The sequence below is a fragment of the Triturus cristatus genome, chromosome 9 (assembly GCF_964204655.1).
Source record: "Triturus cristatus chromosome 9, aTriCri1.1, whole genome shotgun sequence".
NCBI lineage: Eukaryota > Metazoa > Chordata > Amphibia > Caudata > Salamandridae > Triturus > Triturus cristatus.
In genome coordinates this window covers 346,812,414-346,831,989 of record NC_140592.1, presented here as the reverse complement: position 1 = coordinate 346,831,989, position 19,576 = coordinate 346,812,414, and the positions used below count along the sequence as shown (strand labels likewise).

The 19,576-nt window shown below is 46.9% G+C and overlaps 1 protein-coding gene across 2 annotated transcripts in view; it reads left to right on the top strand.

Moving 5' to 3' along the window:
- FANCD2 (FA complementation group D2) overlaps positions 1-19,576 on the top strand; it is a 1,050,809-nt gene that overhangs the window by 426,996 nt on the left and 604,237 nt on the right. For both annotated transcript variants that reach the window (XM_085625116.1, XM_085625117.1), the window contains exon 28: positions 13,743-13,873. In XM_085625116.1, coding sequence (XP_085481242.1) covers positions 13,743-13,873 — 131 coding nt within the window. The remainder of the gene's footprint in view (positions 1-13,742; positions 13,874-19,576) is intronic.

Below are 19,576 nucleotides of genomic sequence, written 5' to 3'. Positions count from 1 at the left end.
AAACACTATTGTGTAGATGTGCAATCAAAACAGCAGGCAGCTGTAGGACAGGCTGTTCTCAAAACTCTTTTTCAGACCGCTGCAGCTGGCACTGGTAGCCGCCGCTAATAAGAGGGCACTGCTATATATTCTATGCACAGATATGAATTCAGCAGCCCACATGCCTCGAACTGAATATGCTACTTACCAGTATGCATCTGTTCTTGGCATGTAGGGCTGCTGACATTCATATCGCCCTCCCTCCTCCCCGGCGCCTGTAGCAGCTGCAGCTCTCAGAATTACTGTAAAGCATGGTCATCACTTGCTATATCTACTCCATCACTGCCACAATGGCGAAAAACAATCTGAGGATGGAGAGGATGCCCATGCGCACTGTAGTCCAGGGGAGGAGTCACCTATCCCAGGATACTTCGAAGACTCTTCCAGGACAACAACGTGCAAACATCCGGACCCAACACTAGGCGGCGATCTATGCACAGATATGAATGTCAGCAGCCCTACATGCCAAGAACAGATGCATACTGGTAAGTAGCATATTCAATACAGTTTATACAGTAATGACCGCTAATAAGATCAATGTCCAGCCAGTACTTTACTTTATAAAAGAAAAATAATACTTTAATACATACAAGAAGCATATACCACACATAAAACTAAGAAATACAATGAAAACCAGGTCACCTTGACTCTCTGTGCCAGAGTTCGACCCTAAACTGTATTATAGCACCTAGACCCTAAGCACTATTAAATGTTAAAGTTGGAATATATAGACCATGTTGTACAGTGTTTCTCTTCAAAGCTAGAGTAATGGTATCTGATAGAGACATCTAGCCGCAGATTCCTTACCTTAGAATTCTCCTCAGGTGCCAGACTGGATCCGGAAAAGTTTTCAGCAGAACCTCTGCACATCGGTTGTGGGCATTGTGCGACTCCATAGTGACGTCGTCCACCCGATGTGACATCGACAAAGTCCATATAAGCCCTTTCACAATGTCAGTTTTCTTTTCAGCACTACAACGTGGATCCAGAGAAGTGGTTCCTCTCGCCTTCTTTTTGCTTTCTATGACTTTTTTTTTGGCTGGAACAGTGTACTTTTTTCTATACCTTCTGGCTTTTAGCCTTGTGAGTCTTGTGCTCGACAGCTGTCAGGCACGGACCCTCATTCTGTCTGCATGTGATGCTTGGGCAAGCGCCACGACTCTGAGGAGTGCGACGCCCTGTCAAGAAAGGAAGACAAAAGTGTTGCAGTAGTGACTGATGACGCTCCTGACAGCGCGGTTGTTGAAATCCGCTGAATCTCGCCGATCTCAGTCTCCTTCCCGATCAACATCCCTGCACTGAGCCGTTCCAGGAGCCTTTCCAGTAGATGTTGCTTGCCATCGAGATACCGTGGTAAGTCGCATCTCAAATGGTCGAAGTTGGGGCATCTTCAAGCTTCGTCGTCTCACAACGTGGTTTCCCACAGCTCCTCATGCCCTCAAGCTGAGGACCCCGTGCAAGAGTGTCTCCTGTGCCTCCCTGCCTTTCCTGGAGCCAGGATGACTTTAACACAAATGAGAGATTATTATTGTGCTCGCCACGCCATCTTTGGGTCTTCACCATTCCCTGGAGCTGCTTCGGGCCCTAAGGAGGTGACGAGTGCTTTGACTGTTCCCACGCTGGCGGGTTCACCTTCGGCTGCAGTTATGTCTTTATGTACATCGACGCTGACCTTCGGGGTTCACACCGGCGTCACCAATCTACTCTGACTTGGCTTCAGAGCTCGCTTCTGCGGTGCCGATCGACTCTGCGCCTGTGCACTACCCTTCGGGGCTCGCTCATAAGACTACCTCCCCTCGTCTCATTCCGTGGACAGCACCATCAGAGGTCCTTCCACTGTCTTCTCCCGAAGACGGTACGACTCCGGATTGCCGCCGATCGACAAAGAGTGCAAAGCTAATGCATGAGGGTTCGATGGAAAAAGTTTTGGAAGGATTTGAGGAAAGGGGTGGTCTTGTGCAGCCAATGCCTGCGGATCCTCCTGTTGTGGATAGTTGGATTGCTGATTTGGGCGAAGCAAGCAGGTTTGAGTCTTCCCCCTGCTTCTGGCCTTCTTTCTCCTCCTGGCCCTGGGCACAGAGGACAGCTCTTCTTTGGCGGACATGTTGGAAAGGGTGGCTGTAGTTTGATTTGCCTCTTCCTTCGGTGGACCCCCCTCATTGGAATTCTTCACCCAGGTCAATCAGGTGTGGAACCGGTATAGCCCTTTAGTGAAGCGCTGCATGATGTTTTGTTAGGGGCTTATTCTAAGCCACATACTTGTGCTCCTGTGGACCGTTTTCTTGCCTACAAGCACTGTCCTGCCCCCACCGACCCAGATTGTCTCCTCCGCCACCAACACACCATAGTTTCATGGTGCAGGTCACTACGACTTCTCATGATTTGGATTGTCTGCCTCATACTCCACTTGATAGAGATTCCCGGAGACAGGACTCTTGTGGGAAGCATATTTTCTCTTCCACAAGTGCTTCTTTATGTTCCATTAACACAACTTGCGTCCTCAAACATTTTTCTCATGCCTTATGGGATTCTTTGGCACAGCTGTTGCCATCGCTCCCAGATGCTAATCTGAACAATCTGGCCTAGTTGACTTCTGTGGTGTTTCGCTGGTGGGCTTGGTTTCGTACCACCGGGTTTTCAGAGGCAGTCCTATCTATCCACTGTAGTTGACATGCCTTTTGATGGCCTCCATTTATTTGGCACCCATGATGACGCTGCTTTGCATAGTTTTTGTGACAGTGGGGGTAGTGCAGACACTTAGCTCTGTTTCCCTTCTCTCAACCTTCATTGTTATTGAGTTGGTCATGTTCAGCTTGTTATTCTGTGCTGTGTCACTGACTCACATCTGTGTTCTGTTATGCCTTTTGGAGGGCGCCTATGTGGGTTGGCTCCAAAAAGCATGTCACTCGGATTGGTGTTCCTGGTTCTGCAGGACTTCTACTTCTTTGTATTTCAACAGTTGACGACTTTTTTTCTGTGGAATTTCTTTCTTGAAGGAGATCAAGTACTTGCATTACCTGTTTTTAAGAGCTCTTGCAGTAGGCATATTGCCATTCTTTTTACTAATTTGCTATCCTTATGGGAACCTGTGGCTTGTTTTCCCCTTGGGAAGGGTTGTGTACATTTTGTTGCAATGCCGCTACCGGTGCATTGTTGGTCTCTCCTGATTCTCTCAGGGAGCACCCTTTGTTAAAGGATTTTACATGGAAGCAGTGAAACGTCTGGTAGGGTCTCTATTCGCAAACCCACGTGGCCAGACCAGTGATTCCATTGGGACATCTTTTCTCTTGTGTCCCCATTTTGTTTAAGCGACTTTTCTCGCCTTTCTTCACTAGGTTTCAGAGTGTTACTCCCTATTCTGTTTTTGTCCTGCTGATTTCCTTTATTGATGGTCTATTCCACATTTTCTATTTGTGTGGCTATGGATGAGAGTCTCAGATTTTCTATCTCACTTTCTTTTTACAACCAGCCTCGTGTCCTTGTTCTGACTCTTTCTGTCAGGTCCTGAGTACAATTGTTCCATTTATGCGATGCAGTTTTCCTTGCTGCCTCTATTTTGCATGGTATCAAGGTGTTTACATTTCTCTTCTCTCGCCATGCTCCTTCTTTAGGCTAATGGCTTCGTCCATCTATATATGGATTTTTCCTACTGGTTGCTAACCAATGGTTCCGTCTTTGGGCTTTCTTTCTTGTATGGTTGGTTGTTCTTTCACAGATGGTTCTGTTCTGTTGTGCTATATGGTATCGTATAGCTTTCAGGAAACTGTTATTGCCACCTATGTCACTTTTGGAGTTCCTTTCTTCATTAGGTGACTTTTTTCCCACTATGTTGTGATTTTGGCTTCTTTTTACTGCAGTTGCGTCAATTCTTTGGATACACTGTATTTGGCATATTATGTGCAAGACTTAATGCTTGCAATTGCTTGTCCTTTCATTCAGGGCTTACAAGTGATTGGCCTTCTCTTTTGTGGTACTGCTGTTCCACAAATGAACATATATATATTTTGTTATTTTTCTTGCCTCTCCTTTCGATTAGCTATCTCATTGTTGGTTCAAAATGTTAGACCTTATGCTCTATGCTGCTTCTTTTCTCTTTGGGACTGTTTTTTTAAGTTTTCATTTGCTTCTGCTTTGTTTGATATCCTTCACCATTTCGACAGTCTCAGCCTCCCAATAGTTGGCCTTTACTCACCTTGGCCTATTTTAGGATCATTTCTCCCTTGTATTCTTTATCACAAGGTTACTTTTCCTGTTGCTTCCTTTCAGGATGTAGCGCTTACCGGCCTTTTTCAGTCATCTAATCGGCTAGCATAATTTCTTAATTCTTCGCCGGTTTTTCTTTTGTTGAGGGGTGAGAGGCTCTCTCGCTCTCTATCTCTCTCTCTCCCTGTCGCTGTCTCGCTCTCTTCCTTCCTCCCTCTCCCTCCCTCCATCCTTCTATTTCTTGGTACTATGCTGCTGATTGCTCAGCCCCATACTACTTATGTTCATGAACGTCAGTGTGGTGCTGCTTTCTATCTTTCATTGATATATTTTTATATATTACTGTATTATCTACTATTGGTATGGAAATGCTCTACTGACATGTACATGTCTTAGATATAGGTGTATATATATATCTGTATCTCGATATTTATATATCTGCGGCCTCAGTGTCACATTTTCGAGAGAGTTTTCAAAATAGTTTTGTATGCATTGCTTTTCTTTTTCTCCACCTCTTGGTGGTTCTCCCTTGGGTGTTTCTAGTGGTGTTCCACTGTCTGGAGTTCTTCAAGGTCAAGACTTGTTTTTGTTTTGTCCTCGCAGATTTGTAGTGGAAGCATGCCTCGTGCTTCCTCCGCTGTATAGCTGTTCAATTATTCTTCTCGGTGTTTCACGCCAGCTAGTCTCAATTGCCGTTTGCACGCGGATCTTTGCTCTGTTATGGTTCTTGTGGCCCTATTCTTCCAGGTTTCAGCTATTCATGGTTCCAATTCCCACCTGGGGTCTGAGTAATATGTCAAATCATATTGATTAGTGTATTTCGACATGTTGTTTTTCCATTGCCATGGGTTCTACTTACCCATGCTTCCCCATCTCTGTCAGTACTGTCATTGTCTGTGGTTCTTCCACGTTGCTTATGGTGAGGTGTATTGTCCTTCTCACCTGATTTTCTTACTCCATTGGTCTTTTCTATCTTTCAGTAGACCGGTTGGGTATATGTACAGATTTTTGGTAAGGTCTGTTTGCAGACCCACCTCCAGGGGTGGTGTTGCTATGTTATCTAATTCTAAGGTATGGAATTTGTGGCTAGATGTCTCTATCAGATGGACAGGTTACTTACCTTCAGTAACGGCTTATCTGGTAGAAACATAGTCTAGCCGCAGATTCCTTACTGATCCACCCACCCTCCCCGTTCTGCGAACTGTTTTCTTCTTATCTACAAGATCGGTTTCTTGAAATTATTTTATAGTACATCACCACTTGTGTTGTTTGATTCATTATATAGTACGTTACCACTTGTAGTGATTCATTCAAATATGTATCTGTCTTTTTGGCGCACTGTTCCCATAACCAGTTTCTATGGTGGGTCTGCGTTTTGGCGCGGGAATTAGTCACGGAAGGAACTGACGTTGGCGTGTCGGGGAAGGGCTTATATGGACTCTGTCGACGTCACATCCGGTGGACGCGTAGCTATGGAGTAGCACTCCACCCTCAACTGACATGCAGAGGTTTTGCTGGAAAACATTTCCGGATCCAGTGGGGAGAATTCTAAGGTAAGGAATCTGCAGCTAGACTATGTCTCTACTAGATAAGGCACTCCTGAAGGTAAGTAACTTGTCCATCAATACTTGTATTATGGTGATTTGGCTTCAGCAGTTTCATATGAAGTCAAATGTTTGCCATCCACTAACTATTCTACCACTTAAACGAATAGAAGTGTGCACCCTTCCTTGGAGAGGACATGGCTCTGGTGGTTTCTAGGAACAGTTACTTGAGTCCCACTTGTCAAATAGCCACTAGGGTAACTATAGAAGGACAGTGGCTGGTCAAAGTACCAGTACACCCATATAACCACAAATGACACAAAATGTGGTGTGGACCTGTACTCTGAGCCCACTGGCCATAACCTAAAGTATCTAATAGCAGGACATCCGTTGGGGCGTTGCTGCTTGCTACAGGTACATGAAAAGTAAGGGCAAAGCTGGAGACTGTTCAAGTACTGTAGCCGGGTCCAAAAGATCAGACGTTAGTTCTTCAATAGGGCCCTCTTAAGGTACAGGGGGTAACTGAGCCCCTCCAAGCTCCCAGAGCATAGGGGAGAGGGTAAGGAATTAAGCACTCTCCTCCTCAGTGACTGTAAAGACTTTCCCCTGTTTCCCACTCTGTGGATGTGCAGCGAGCTTCCATATCTTAAGTAGATCTTAAATCTTTTTGTGCTTTCAAAGTAGTTGTGCTTCCAACGCCATCTCTCGCAGTCCTCACAGGCAGTTGGTTCTCTGCTGGGATGCTGCATAGTCCTTTGCCTGGTGAACTGAAGTATTAAAAAAAAAAAAGGTATGCAGTTGTTCAGAGATACAAGGGGAAGTAAAGTAGAAGACTGGTCGGTGAAATTAAATATCCGTAAGTAGGAGAGGGAGTCTCCCACTTTTTGAACTAGGGCCCTCACACTCTCGGCAGGGTGTCATGCTTCATCCTCGTCAGGCCAGCGCTGCAATGCCTGATGAGCACCCTATGAGGGGTTCTTTTTCGGAGATCTTTTCATTACCCAAACCGTAAGGTGAGGTGCGAGTGTAGGTCCTAGTAGTGTAGAAGAGTGTAGAGGGTGTGAAGAAAGTGTGAGGGAAGTTTAAAAAGGGACTAAGTGGTACTCAAAATTAATTTTAATCAGTCAGTCCACTTGTCCAGGCTAAAAATTGAGTTGGCACACCATTGATGTAATGTTTAGCGGTGGCTGAAAAGTGGACGTCAACATGTTTCTTGCCTAGTTTGTCACAACAGTGATCAATTGGCAATTCATCAGGACCATAAATGAAGTAACTATCTGCACAGTGGTTGGTGTCCTCATTAGTATCAAGGGTAAACCAAACACTCTAACAACCTAACAGTGAGGTACCCTATGGTAATGCAGACCCATCTGGGGTGGCTCACCAGCTACATCGATTGCTAGTAGAGGGAACATTAAAACATTTTTAGCACCAGTTAAGTAGAGGCTCAGTGGCCGGATGAGCTACCCTCGCTTTACCAGCTCCGCAAAAGGTGAACTGAAGCCCTGCTTCTTCCATCAGACTGGCATGCTCCTTTTCACATGCAATCCGTCACAGAAGCACATTCTCAAACCCAGACCCTGTTCATGGGTCTATTAGGGAGAATGGCAGTTGAAAGAAATTCCTCTCCTAAATCACTGATTATTCAACCACACTGGTGTGTGACCATTCTCAAACACTGAGTGGACCATTGAAGAACTCACTGGCTAATGAAGCCAGTCTTTTATCATTCCTTGAAGGACATGCTGATGCAACACTGAGTCTGCTACCTTTGAATCCTGAGTGCACCTTCAATTCTGACAGCATAATTCCTGTATGTTTACTGCTTGATCACTACATGGGTAGAGCCTGCTGACCTCCTCCCCTGTCTCTTGATACCTGTGGGTACTATCCCCAGGGAGGAATGTTAATGAACTTCAAGCCAGGAGGCACAGACCATCACCTAACAGAAGGAAAGTCTGAGCTAAACTCCAGTAAGTGCAGGTACTTTCCCCTACCCATCAAGTTGCAGCAAGGATCAGGGAGTGGAATCTGGGAGCTGGAATGTCCAGTAGAACAGATACTACCTTGGTTTGCCTTAAACACAATAGCTACAAATCCATACTGGACCAGTGAACAGACTTTCCCTCAACCCGCATATCCCAGACATGATAAAGACCACAAGAACCCATGTAAGGGAAACTGCATAGACTTTACGTGAAGGGAACTCATACACAACTCTCTCCAAGGGGTACAGGTACTCCTGACTATAGAGAAATGCTACTGCCACTATCAGTCTACAACAGCCTGGGTAGAGAAGGCATCCATTCTCTGTAAAAGAATAGTGGCCTTTGTTCATTCCCTCAACTTCAGGGCCAAGCTCTAGGGTCGCAGTCAATATAAAATGGAGACCCTCCGTTGACATACATGATTCTCATGTTCACTACGGTAAAAATCCCAAAAACTTTCCAGTGACTTGTCAGCAATTCAACACAGGGCAGGTAGCGCCATCTTGAGTCATGCTGAAGACATTCTATTCCAACAAGAGAATTCGCACTCTAAGCTGCTTTTCGTAGCACCAAACCCTCTTGACCTGTAGTCCGAACCCTTCCTGAAAGTGACCCCTCCGACATCCCGCATTGATCCCATTGGGTGCCAAGGAAAGAAGCTCCTCTGATTAATGTACCTAGATGGCATTCTACAACTCTGTGAAAGTGCATTTATTCCTGCTGGCTTCAGAGCCATTGTTAGAAATGGGGGTCTCTAGTTGACAGTGGCTGGCGCCGATGTCAAATAGTGGCCCTTCTTCCTAAGTTAGAGTAATAGGGCTACACCCTTCGATAACCCCTGTTCAACCCTGTTGTAACGTAGCACGAGCAGACAGGCCTATCTCAGAGGCAGTGTGTGAAGCATTTAGGACCATACACAACAACGCAGGAGAGATGCTACAACATAGACACCACAAGTAATTATAAAAAATAGTTACCTTTATATAGAATAAACGCGAAATTGGGAAATGCTCAAAGCGCCACAATGCACGTAATTACAGATTCGTCTCAGGAGCGATGAAAGTGCTTGTGCATGCGGGTGGAACGAACTTGGGCCGGGGTCTAAGCGACCCGGTGTTGCACAATGTACAAGGTACCTAGGATATAAAGGGGCACGGTACACAGCTCCTCAGAGAGGGTGCGGGATGGCAAGCGGACCCACAGCGGCCACAGTTCCTGGGCGGTGGCGATCCGCAGCGTGCACTCACAGTAATCCTGGGACGGGCATGAAAGCGGCACCCAGCGGCGCACGCGGAATTTGGCAAGGCTCTCGATGTGGAGCTAGCGGAGGCACTCAGCGGCGCAGCCCTTCAGCTGCAGCGGCCCACGATAGCGATGATTCTTGTGTCAAGGTAGGGTTGGGCACTCAGCAGCACAGCTTTTCGATAGCGGCGGCCCAAAATAGTGATAATAAGGACTCTCAAAGCCAATGCGGGCCTGCAGCGACACAACTCCTCGGCTGCAGCGGCCCACAGTGGCGGTTGTACTGATTCTCATAGTAGGTCAGATGCGGGCACCCAGCGGCACGGCATCTCAGCGGCAGCGGCCCACAAAAGCGACGACAAGGTTTTTCGTAGCAAGGCCAAGGTAGGCACTCAGTGGCACAGCCCCTCGGCTGCAGCGGCCCACAATGGCGTCAACAATGGATCTCGTAGTAAGGCCTATGCGGGCACTGAGCGGCACAGCTCCTCAGCTGCAGCGGCCCACAATGGCGATAGCAATAGTTTTCATAGACAAGGCAAATGCGGGCACTCAGCGGCACAGCTCCTCAGCTGCAGCGGCCCACAATGGCGATAGCAATAGTTTCCGTAGACAAGGCAAATGCGGCGTTCCCCACAGTAGATCCAGAGGCCATGGATTTCTCAACAGAGGCCTCACCTGTGAGTAGGATTCCTCTCAATAAGAATCCGGGCTGCTGATGAATGAAGTCTAATGTCCCTGAGACTTCAGCAGAAGGCAAGCTCGATTCAGGCCATTGGGTAGTTGCTTCAGTGGATGGATCAAAGTTTCAAAGTCCTCTCCCTCTCGTTTACACGGCCAGAGGTTCGTCTTGGCATCCCGAAGTTACACACCACGAAGGGGTTTCAGCTCAGATCTTCATACCCCAAAAGTCTTTGTTCTTGAGGAAGTCACAAATCACTCGACCTGGCCAGAACCAGTTTGGTGTCGACTTGGGTCACTTTATTTACGAGGCTGCATCCGGGAGGTGGAGCCATCATTCACCTTGCCAGGCACAGCCCTGCTCAGCTCAAAGGGGTCACCCCTCCCCATACTTCAACGGCAGATTGCTCCATTCGACCCAGGTAGTCCCCGGCCTGCCCTGGCCCTCTAAACCAGACAACCAATACACATACCAGTGAAACACACAGAAAGACTTAGACAAAAAGATACCTACTTTCCAAAAGCGGCAGTTGCACAGGCAGAACATAAAGACAATCACTACTACCAGATGCACGTTAATATTTGGAGCGAAAGCATACCAAATTCGATCTCCCTAGAATGTTCCTTGATACTACTAGGACTACACCGCTTCATCAGTTATTTTAGAATAAGGAGCATTCACGCTGTATCACTGAATAGCAGTGCCACAGCGCCCAGAACATCTAACGCCAGCAACCATGACGTAAACGACAAAAATAGATGGGAGACCTACGCCAATGGTGCTAGGTCTAACAGCCATTTACTCAGTTTCTCATAATAAGGTATTTTACTTCATGCACTGTTTTCACTCTTCCATTTGTCACTACCTGGATCATCTCAGTAGAATGCCACTAATGCCATGTGTCACAATATCTCCAAATTTTAAACCGCATTTCTGTTTGGTATGCTCAAAGAAAATACGTAAATCCAAATAAATCAGTGTTAGATCCATAAAATAGATGTTTGAAAGGAGCTGAAACTCTGAGATAAGCAAACACATATATACTCAGCATTATCACCATTCAGTCTTCCTAGAAGATTACCGCTCCCACAATCAAAATAGATTTCTCTGGGAAAATAAAAATAACTTTTCTTTGATGTAGTACTTTTACGCTCATTTATTGTAAAGATCTGAACCGGATAGTGCAGGTCAGAAGTAAGTGGTGTGTTGAACCTTGGCTGATAATATTATTCTCCTTTAATTTAGAAAACTATGTGGGTTTTTGGTAGAAGCGTGATTCTAGACAGTGAGACGACCATGGGTTTTTAAGGGACAATCGCTCATTACCAGACCCCCACACGGCTGGAGCATGATTCCAGGCTAACCTGTCTAGTAGACTCTTGACCACATTTACCTTTGGAAGCCAGAATATGACTCTGGGTGCAATACTGCTTTGGAGTTGACCTGTTACTAGCAAAGAGTGCGCGGATGCCAACAATGCAAATGTTAAGGTTTCAAGGAGGTAAAATTGAGGTCTTCAAATTTATGAAAATTGTATCAGCATGTATATGTATAAAAATTGTATCAACATGTATATGTATGAAAGATGTATCAACGTGTGTGTGTGTGTGTATATATATGGAGAAGTGTGGCACAATGATTAGAGCGGCAGACCCTGATGCAGAGGTCTAGCCCGGGACCAGGGTTCAATTCCCCGCCTCGGCGGGTCTTGGGCTCAAAAATTCCACGGACCTGATAATTCTCGCCTCGGTGCCATTCCAATCATGGAGTCCCACTCTGCAACTCTGGGCAATAGCTTGCTTAATCTCCACAACGGCCCCCACAACGCTAAGGATGCCTGGCCTCCACCTTGGGGGTGCCCAGGAGTGGACGCCTCACAGGGAAATCCAGGATGGGTTCCACAGCGGTATTCGTACAAGCGCCTTGAGACCCTTGCGGGTGAGTAGTGCGCTATACAAGTATCAATTTACATTTACATATCTACTGGCGGTCGCCAGTAGATAGTTATAGTTACAACCTAGTTTCCATAGGAAATCTCAAAATTCTATTTTGAATAACTTTGGCGCCGGTTGACGAATCCTCACGAAATTATCGAAACTAATGGGGCGCTCCGTTCAGCTCCTACCCTGAAAGTCTCGGAGTGATTCGTCAAGCGGGGGCCGAGAAAAAGGGGGGGTCCCAAAACGCGTTTTCTCCATGCATTTTCCCATAGGACCTTTAGTCGCAGCTACAGCCCGAACGGCTGAACAGAATTACGTGAAATTTGGCAGAGAGGTAGCCATAAGGTCAAGGAAGTGCCTTTTGCAGGTCTGGTGTAAATCTGTTCAGTATTTCCTGAGAAAATAGCATTTAAAAGCATATGAATATCTATACGCGCGCACCGTGTGCACACTGTGCGCGCACCCTGCCGTGCGCGAGCGCAATGCTGATTGGTTGTTAGATGTCAGTAAACATTCGAATCGGTCGAAACCAGGAAGTGTCGGCCGCCATTTTGTCTCTCGCAGTCTGAGGGGGTGAAAAAAAAAGGTGGAGAACGTGAAAAGGGGGCAGAGTGGACAGTTCCTGACCCCCTAGCCTTGATCAGGGGGTCACAGAAGGACCCCCAAGGGCGAAAAAAACAATTTTTAATTCTTTTAAAAATCGCGAGGTGTGCGCACGGTGCGCGCACGGTGAACCGTGGGTGCTCGGTGCGCAAAGCGCACCGAGCGCCCACAGTGCGCGCATGGTGCACGCACGGTGAAATACCTGGAAAAAAAAACATTAATAAATACATAACTTAGCATTTAAAAAACCATACAAATTCACTGAAAAAACCATAGGTTTCACACACGTTATAGTTACGAATTAGCATTTAAAAAACCTTGCAAATTCACTTAAAAAACCATAGGTTTCACACATTTTATAGTTAGCTGGACATTTCACTCGTAAAAAACCAATGAAATTCCCCCGTTATAGTTAGTGCAGGCAACTATAACTCGCGCGACCGCAATCCTCTGCTGATGACGTCAGATATTACATCACTGATGACATATGTGTCTTTATGAAAAATAAATATTTGTAATATATGTATAGCTAAAGATTAATGGCAGAAGACATGGGTAAATAAGTGTCTAAATACAGTGATGTAATATCTGACGTCATCAGCAGAGGATTGCGGTCGCGTGAGTTATAGTTGCCTGCACTAACTATAACGGGGGAATTTCATTGGTTTTTTACGAGTGAAATGTCCAGCTAACTATAACATGTGTGAAACCTATGGTTTTTTAAGTGAATTTGCAAGGTTTTTTAAATGCTAATTCGTAACTATAACGTGTGTGAAACCTATGGTTTTTTCAGTGAGATATATATATATATATTTTTTTATCAACATGTTTCTAGACTATATGGATCTGGTAAATTTTTTTCTACTGTCATTTCCTGTGTGACTTGTGCCTTTGCTATTACTAATAATTTATTGTGTAATCATTTGAGATCATTGATGATGCCTCTGTTCCAGAACAGTTGGTTAACACTAGTACTGGAGAAGAGTGGAGTGGAGAAGTGTGGCTCAATGATTAGAGCAGCAGACCCTGATGCAGAGGTCTAGCCCGGGACCAGGGTTCAATTCCCTGCCTCGGCAGGTCTTGGGCTCAAAAAATTCCACGGACCTGATAATTCTCGCCTCGGTGCCTATTCCAATCATGGAGTCCCACTCTGCAACTCTGGGCAATAGCTTGCTTAATTTCCACAACGGCCCTCACAACGCTAAGGATGCCTGGCCTCCACCTTGGGGGTGCCCAGGAGTGGACGCCTCACAGGGAAAGCCAGGATGGGTTCCACAGCAGTATTCGTACAAGCGCCTTGAGACCCTTGCGGGTGAGTAGTGCGCTATACAAGTATCAAATTTACATTTACATTTACTTTTCAATGTAGAATACTTTCAATTTCTTAGAAGTTTCTTAAACACAGTCTTATAATTCAACGAGTCACATTCTCTCCTCCTTAATAACAGCCAAGATGTTGTGAGGCATTGAACCCTTTCTCCATGTCCATTTCATTTACATAAAGGTCGAGGGAAGAAACGTGCGTCAGACAGCAGCAAAAACTCTTCGGCAGACAGCTCGCAGATCGAGGAGGCACAGGAGAGCGAAAACACAGAGGCTGACAAAACACAGGCCGACAAGACACAGGCTGAGAAGGTATAGCACTAATGCCAAGATGGTACAGTAGATGTGAATACTTTTCTGCATGATGTACATTGTAGCCATATTTGCTCTGCTGACACCATTCCGTAATGCAAACTTACAAGCCCATCTACTAAGTTTTCCTATGCCCTGCATGAGTAGCCTATCCACACTTCTTCTTTCTATGCATTATGGTACTTATAATCATGCAAAAAAAAAACAAGTACTAGAAGGGAAAGTGGGATCGAGTGTGGGCATAGAGACTCAAAACCTATCATGGACTATCCTGTGCGTTGTTATTAGAGGATCCCCCTTTCCTCTGTGGCCCTCTTCTGCTCTATATAGTCTCTCCCCTGCATGACTAACATACCGCTCGCAGGGGTGATCATTAACTTTCACTGATCCCCTTTTCTTTCTTTGCCTTCTGAGACCTACAGTCCTATGTTTATTACAGATAAAAAATAAAGATAAGTACCAGAATTTTACAGTGAAATCCAGGAGCGGATGAGATCCACAACTTTCTTCCTCCCTGTACGTCAGTACTGTGAAAGCTCCAGAGCTCCCAGGAGCACAACTCCTTTATCCTGGCCCACAGTATGTTTTGCAGTTGTGAGTCATCCACGGAGTATTCACTGTGGAAACTGGCATCACAGTACTTAGATATCCACAAAAGTCTTAAAATTTACTATATTCTGACTTGCAAGATGCCCTCCTGTGTATCTGTTCTAAAGGTCACAGCATCTATGTTCTGGCATGCGGTGGGTGCTGGGATCTTAGTAGCTCACAACCACAAGTCTTGTAATGAGCAAGACCCTATTTCTGATAACAGGTCCGTCAGTTAACAAGTCTGCTGCAGAGATTTGCTCTACCTTCAAGTGGGCAGTTTCAAATCCCAGAAGGACCAACTCTGCTTTTAATCAAAATATGTTTGAGGATAGTATACAATTATTAATAATTGACCAAAGGCAATTTGCTTAAAACCGTGTTAAAGAACTACCTCCTGTTTCATTCATATATCCAAAGCAAGTCTAGAAACCTTTTTAGAATGTGGTTTAAAAGTTTTCAAATGCCTTGAAACTTATGCAAACATCTGACAGTCTGTATGTTATATAAGGAGAGTTTATGGTTAGATAGTAATATACCAGGGAGTTGAGGGCATGCCAAAGAAAACTGTCTAACCTACGGGTTATAGTTTTCATTCCCAAATAGATAGTTAATGCAGTTCAGTCTCTGTTGTAGAAATCTGGGTGTAACCAGCAGGTAACAGGTTCCAATATCAGTTATCTTGCTTGGTTGGCTTATGCACCTGCTCCAGATGTATGTATGTGAGTTGTTGGTTGCTTGTTTCTATGGGGGTACTAAGACCTCTGTCCCTCTCTTTTTTGTCTGTATGTTCATGTGTGTGTCAAATTTTGCTTCTGTATGTGATCTGCAGTTTTCATGTCCCCATCGCAGTGAGATACCTCACATCAAGAATGCGACTACTGCAGTATCTTTTCTACCTTGAAGATTATGACTAATGATACAACTACCCATCTAATTCTATCCTGAAATTTCCATTCCTAGTTAGAGGCTAGGTTTGCAGACCTGCAGGACCAACTGGGCCTTTCACCTTTCGAACAGTGACAGATGTTTCTTGAATAGTGAGTTAGAACAGAATGGACACAAATTTGCCAAATACTGATCTTAAATTTGGAGTCTCTTTCTGTTTCTGGTATGCATGGCAAATAAATGAAGAGACTTTTAGGCGGCAGAGATATGGTTTCTCCTGTCAAACCTCAGTCATATGAACTCCTGCGTTTAGGTCCTCTGGATGAAGGTTATGATCCAATTTGGGAATCCCAGTAGGGGCCCATTGCAGTAGTCCATCCAAGAGTTCTTCAAAACCCAAGTGAGAAGGTGGCACTGAGCACCAGGGAAATATCAGGCTTTTCTTGAGGAAGGATATTTGAAACAAAATCGTTTTGAAAATGTATTCACCAGAAACTTTATGGACACTATATTTTGAGGAAGACTTTCGAACTTTAAACTTTGTTTAAAGTTGAAATGGTGACTGATGGGAAAAAAGACAGAAGATGGTTGATTTTTGCTTTGGAGTCTAAAAATATGAACTTGAGTCATCCAGGCCTCTGTATCCACGCAATAGTTTCAAAGTTTGGAGAAATTCAGTTGGGTTCTATTAGTCTTACTTCATAGTTGGATGTCATCGATATATAAATGGCACTGAAGGTGGTATGAGGCAATATGGAAAGTCTGGGGTTTGTGTGAAGATATTAAATATGCAAGTGAGGCAATTGAGACTTATGGTGAAGCACACAGGACACTGCTGTAATTGGGGATTGAAAGGACCCTAGTGTTTTCTGTTGACCCTTGCTACCCATCAAGGTGGTAAACCAACTGAACCTCATCCCTGTAATTCCCATTCATGTTTGAAAGTCCGTTTATTTTCTGCTCCGATCACGGGAGACAACCTAGTCAACCTTTTGTCTTGGACTGCCAAACCTATATGTAACAGAGCTAAGGGATCCACTATTACAGGCAAATCATTTCTTTTCCAAGAGCCTCCTCGCCAGACATCGCCATAGACATCTCAGACTGGTACAAGATCACCCGCAGAGACCGCACCAACAGGGCCGGAGGAGGAATCGCCATTGTCCACAAAAACACCATCAAAATCTCAACAAACACCAACGACACCCTCAGCACCGCCGAACACATGCACATCCAGATCCACACGAACCCAAAGACCACCCTAAGAGGCACCCTCGTCTACAGACCTCCAGGACCCCGGCCTCAATTCTGCGACTCCATCGCCGACCTCATCAGCACACACGCGCTGACCTCCACCGACTACATCCTCCTCGGAGACCTGAACTTTCACCTGGAGAACAACAACGACAGCAACTCCTCCACCCTGATCGACAATCTCGCCAACCTCGGACTGAAACAGCTCGTCATGATGCCGACCCACAGCGCCGACCACACGCTAGATGTCGTCTTCTCCTCAAGCCCCCACGTCACCTTCAGCGACGCCTCCGAACTCACCTGGACAGACCACCACTGCATCCACTTCTCTTTACGAAAACCACCCACACACCACCGCACCCTACAGACCCCCCGCTGCCGCTGGGGCAAAATCACTGAAGAACAACTACAGTCAAACCTCGCACTCAACCCCCCCCCCCCGACGACCCCAACCAACCCAGATGAAGGTGCACTCGCCCTTGAACGCTGGATGAACGACTGCGCCAACACCGTCACTCCGCTGAAAAACCCCACCAACAGAGACACCAGCAGAAGAGTCAGCTGGTTCACCCCGGAACTCCTCAACTCCAAACGCACCTGCCGGAAACTGGAAAACATATGGCACAGCGACAAGACGCCAGACAGCCGCACTGACCACAAAGACGCCATCCGCAACCACCACCACCTCATCAGGACCGCCAAAAGAACCTCCTTCACAGACCGCCTTGACAACAACGCACACAACAGCAAGGAGCTCTTCACCATCGTGAGGAAACTCTCCAACCCCAGCTCCAAAGCCAATGACATTCCACCATCACAAGCACTGTGCGACTCCCTCGCCACCTTCTTCCACCGGAAAATCACCGACATCCATGACAGCTTCAGACCCCGGACGACCCTTGCCGACCAAACCGCACCGAACCCACCGCACCCCACCGCCCACGACACCCTGACAACCTGGGTAGACGTGAGCATCGAGGACAAAATAAAGACCATGGGAACAATCCACTCCGGTTCCCCATCCGACCCCCTCCCGCATCACATCTTCAACAAAGCCAGCAAGTCCATTGCACCCCACCTGCACAAAATCATCAACCTCTCCTTCGAGACCACCACCTTCCCTGAGAACTGGAAGCACGCAGAGATCAACGCCCTACTGAAGAAACCCAAGGCGGACCCGAGCGACCTCAAGAACTTCCAGCCCATCTCCTTGCTTCCGTTCCCAGCAAAGGTCATCGAGAAGATAGTAAACACCCAGCTCACTCGGCACCTCGAAGACAACAACATCCTAGACCCGTCCCAATCAGGATTCCGCAGCAACCACAGCACCGAGACCGCCCTCATCGCCGCCACAGACGACATCCGGATCCTGCTAGACAACGGCGAAACGGTGGCCCTCATCCTCCTGGACCTATCCGCCGCCTTCGACACCGTCTGCCACCGCACACTACACACGCGCCTCCACGACGCAGGGATCCGAAACAAGGCCCTGGACTGGACCACCTCCTTCCTCTCCGGCAGAACTCAGAGAGTCCGCCTCCCCCCGTTCCAATCCGAGACCTCCAAAATCATCTGTGGCGTCCCTCAAGGATCCTCCCTCAGCCCGACCCTGTTCAACGTCTACATGGCACCACTAGCTCGCATCGCCCGACAGCACGACCACAACATAATCTCTTACGCCGACGACACTCAGCTGATCCTCTCCCTCACAAAGGACCCCCTCACCGCCAAATCCAACCTCCACCAGGGAATGAAGGCCGTCGCCGACTGGATGGAGGACAGCCGCCTCAAACTGAATACAGACAAGACGGAAATCCTCATCCTCGGATCCAACCCCTCCGCATGGGACGACTCTTGGTGGCCCACATCACTGGGGTCCCCCCCCCCCGGCCCCCACCAACCACGCACGCAACCTGGGAGTCATCCTCGACTCGGAACTCTCCATGACCAAACAAGTCAACGCAGTCTCCTCCACCTGTTTCAACACCCTCCGCATGCTCCGCAAGATCCACAGATGGATCCAGACTAACACAAGGAAAACAGTCACCCAGGCCCTAGTCAGCAGAAGACTCGACTATGGAAACACCCTCTACGCCGGAGCCCCGTCCAAGCTCATCAGCAGACTACAGAGAATCCAGAATGCCTCCGCACGCCTGATCCTCGACGTCCCGCGCCGCGACCACATCACCCCCCACCTGAGGAACCTGCACTGGCTCCCCGTCAAAAAAAGAATCTCCTTCAAGCTCCTGATCCACGCACACAAGGCACTCCACAAAACCGGCCCAGCCTATCTCAACAGTCGACTCTCCTTCTACGTACCCAACAGGAAACGCCGCTCCGTTGACCACTCCCTGGCCAAGGTCCCACGCATCCGGAGAACCACTTCCGGAGGCAGATCCTTCTCCCATCGTGCCGCCAAGACCTGGAACACCCTCCCCCTCGACCTGCGACAAACCGAAGACCTGCTGACTTTCAGGAGACAACTCAAGACCTGGCTCTTCAAGCGTGACTCAAAGTCCTGTGACAAGTGCTTCTTTATGCACCCTCATGCTGCCAGGGAGCATGAAGTGAAGCTGTGCCCTGCAAACCAAAGGATGTGAAGTTCATAAAGTTTGAAGTTTTGGGTCCCCTCCTGATCCCCGTCTCTGGTCAGGTTGCTGTCCTTGATTATTCTAAACCAAAGTTGAAAGATAATTCTAGATGCAAGCAGAAAAAAACTAAACATGATTCTAACCCTCCCTGCCACTCCGGTTGCAGGGAGAGGTCGCTCAGTTGGTGTTCTAAGAATCCGACTCTGATCCCATTCCACATTTGGAACTTATGTGCCCAGAATTTTCCCTGGCCATCCTTGACCCTGTAGCAGATAGAGGCCTTCAATGAGGGAAAGCCACAGCTTTTTGTTGTTGTTGATTCTGTGTCTCCCTGGAGTGCCTCTGTGTCGTATGGATCTGCCAGGGCCTCAGGTGGAATCCA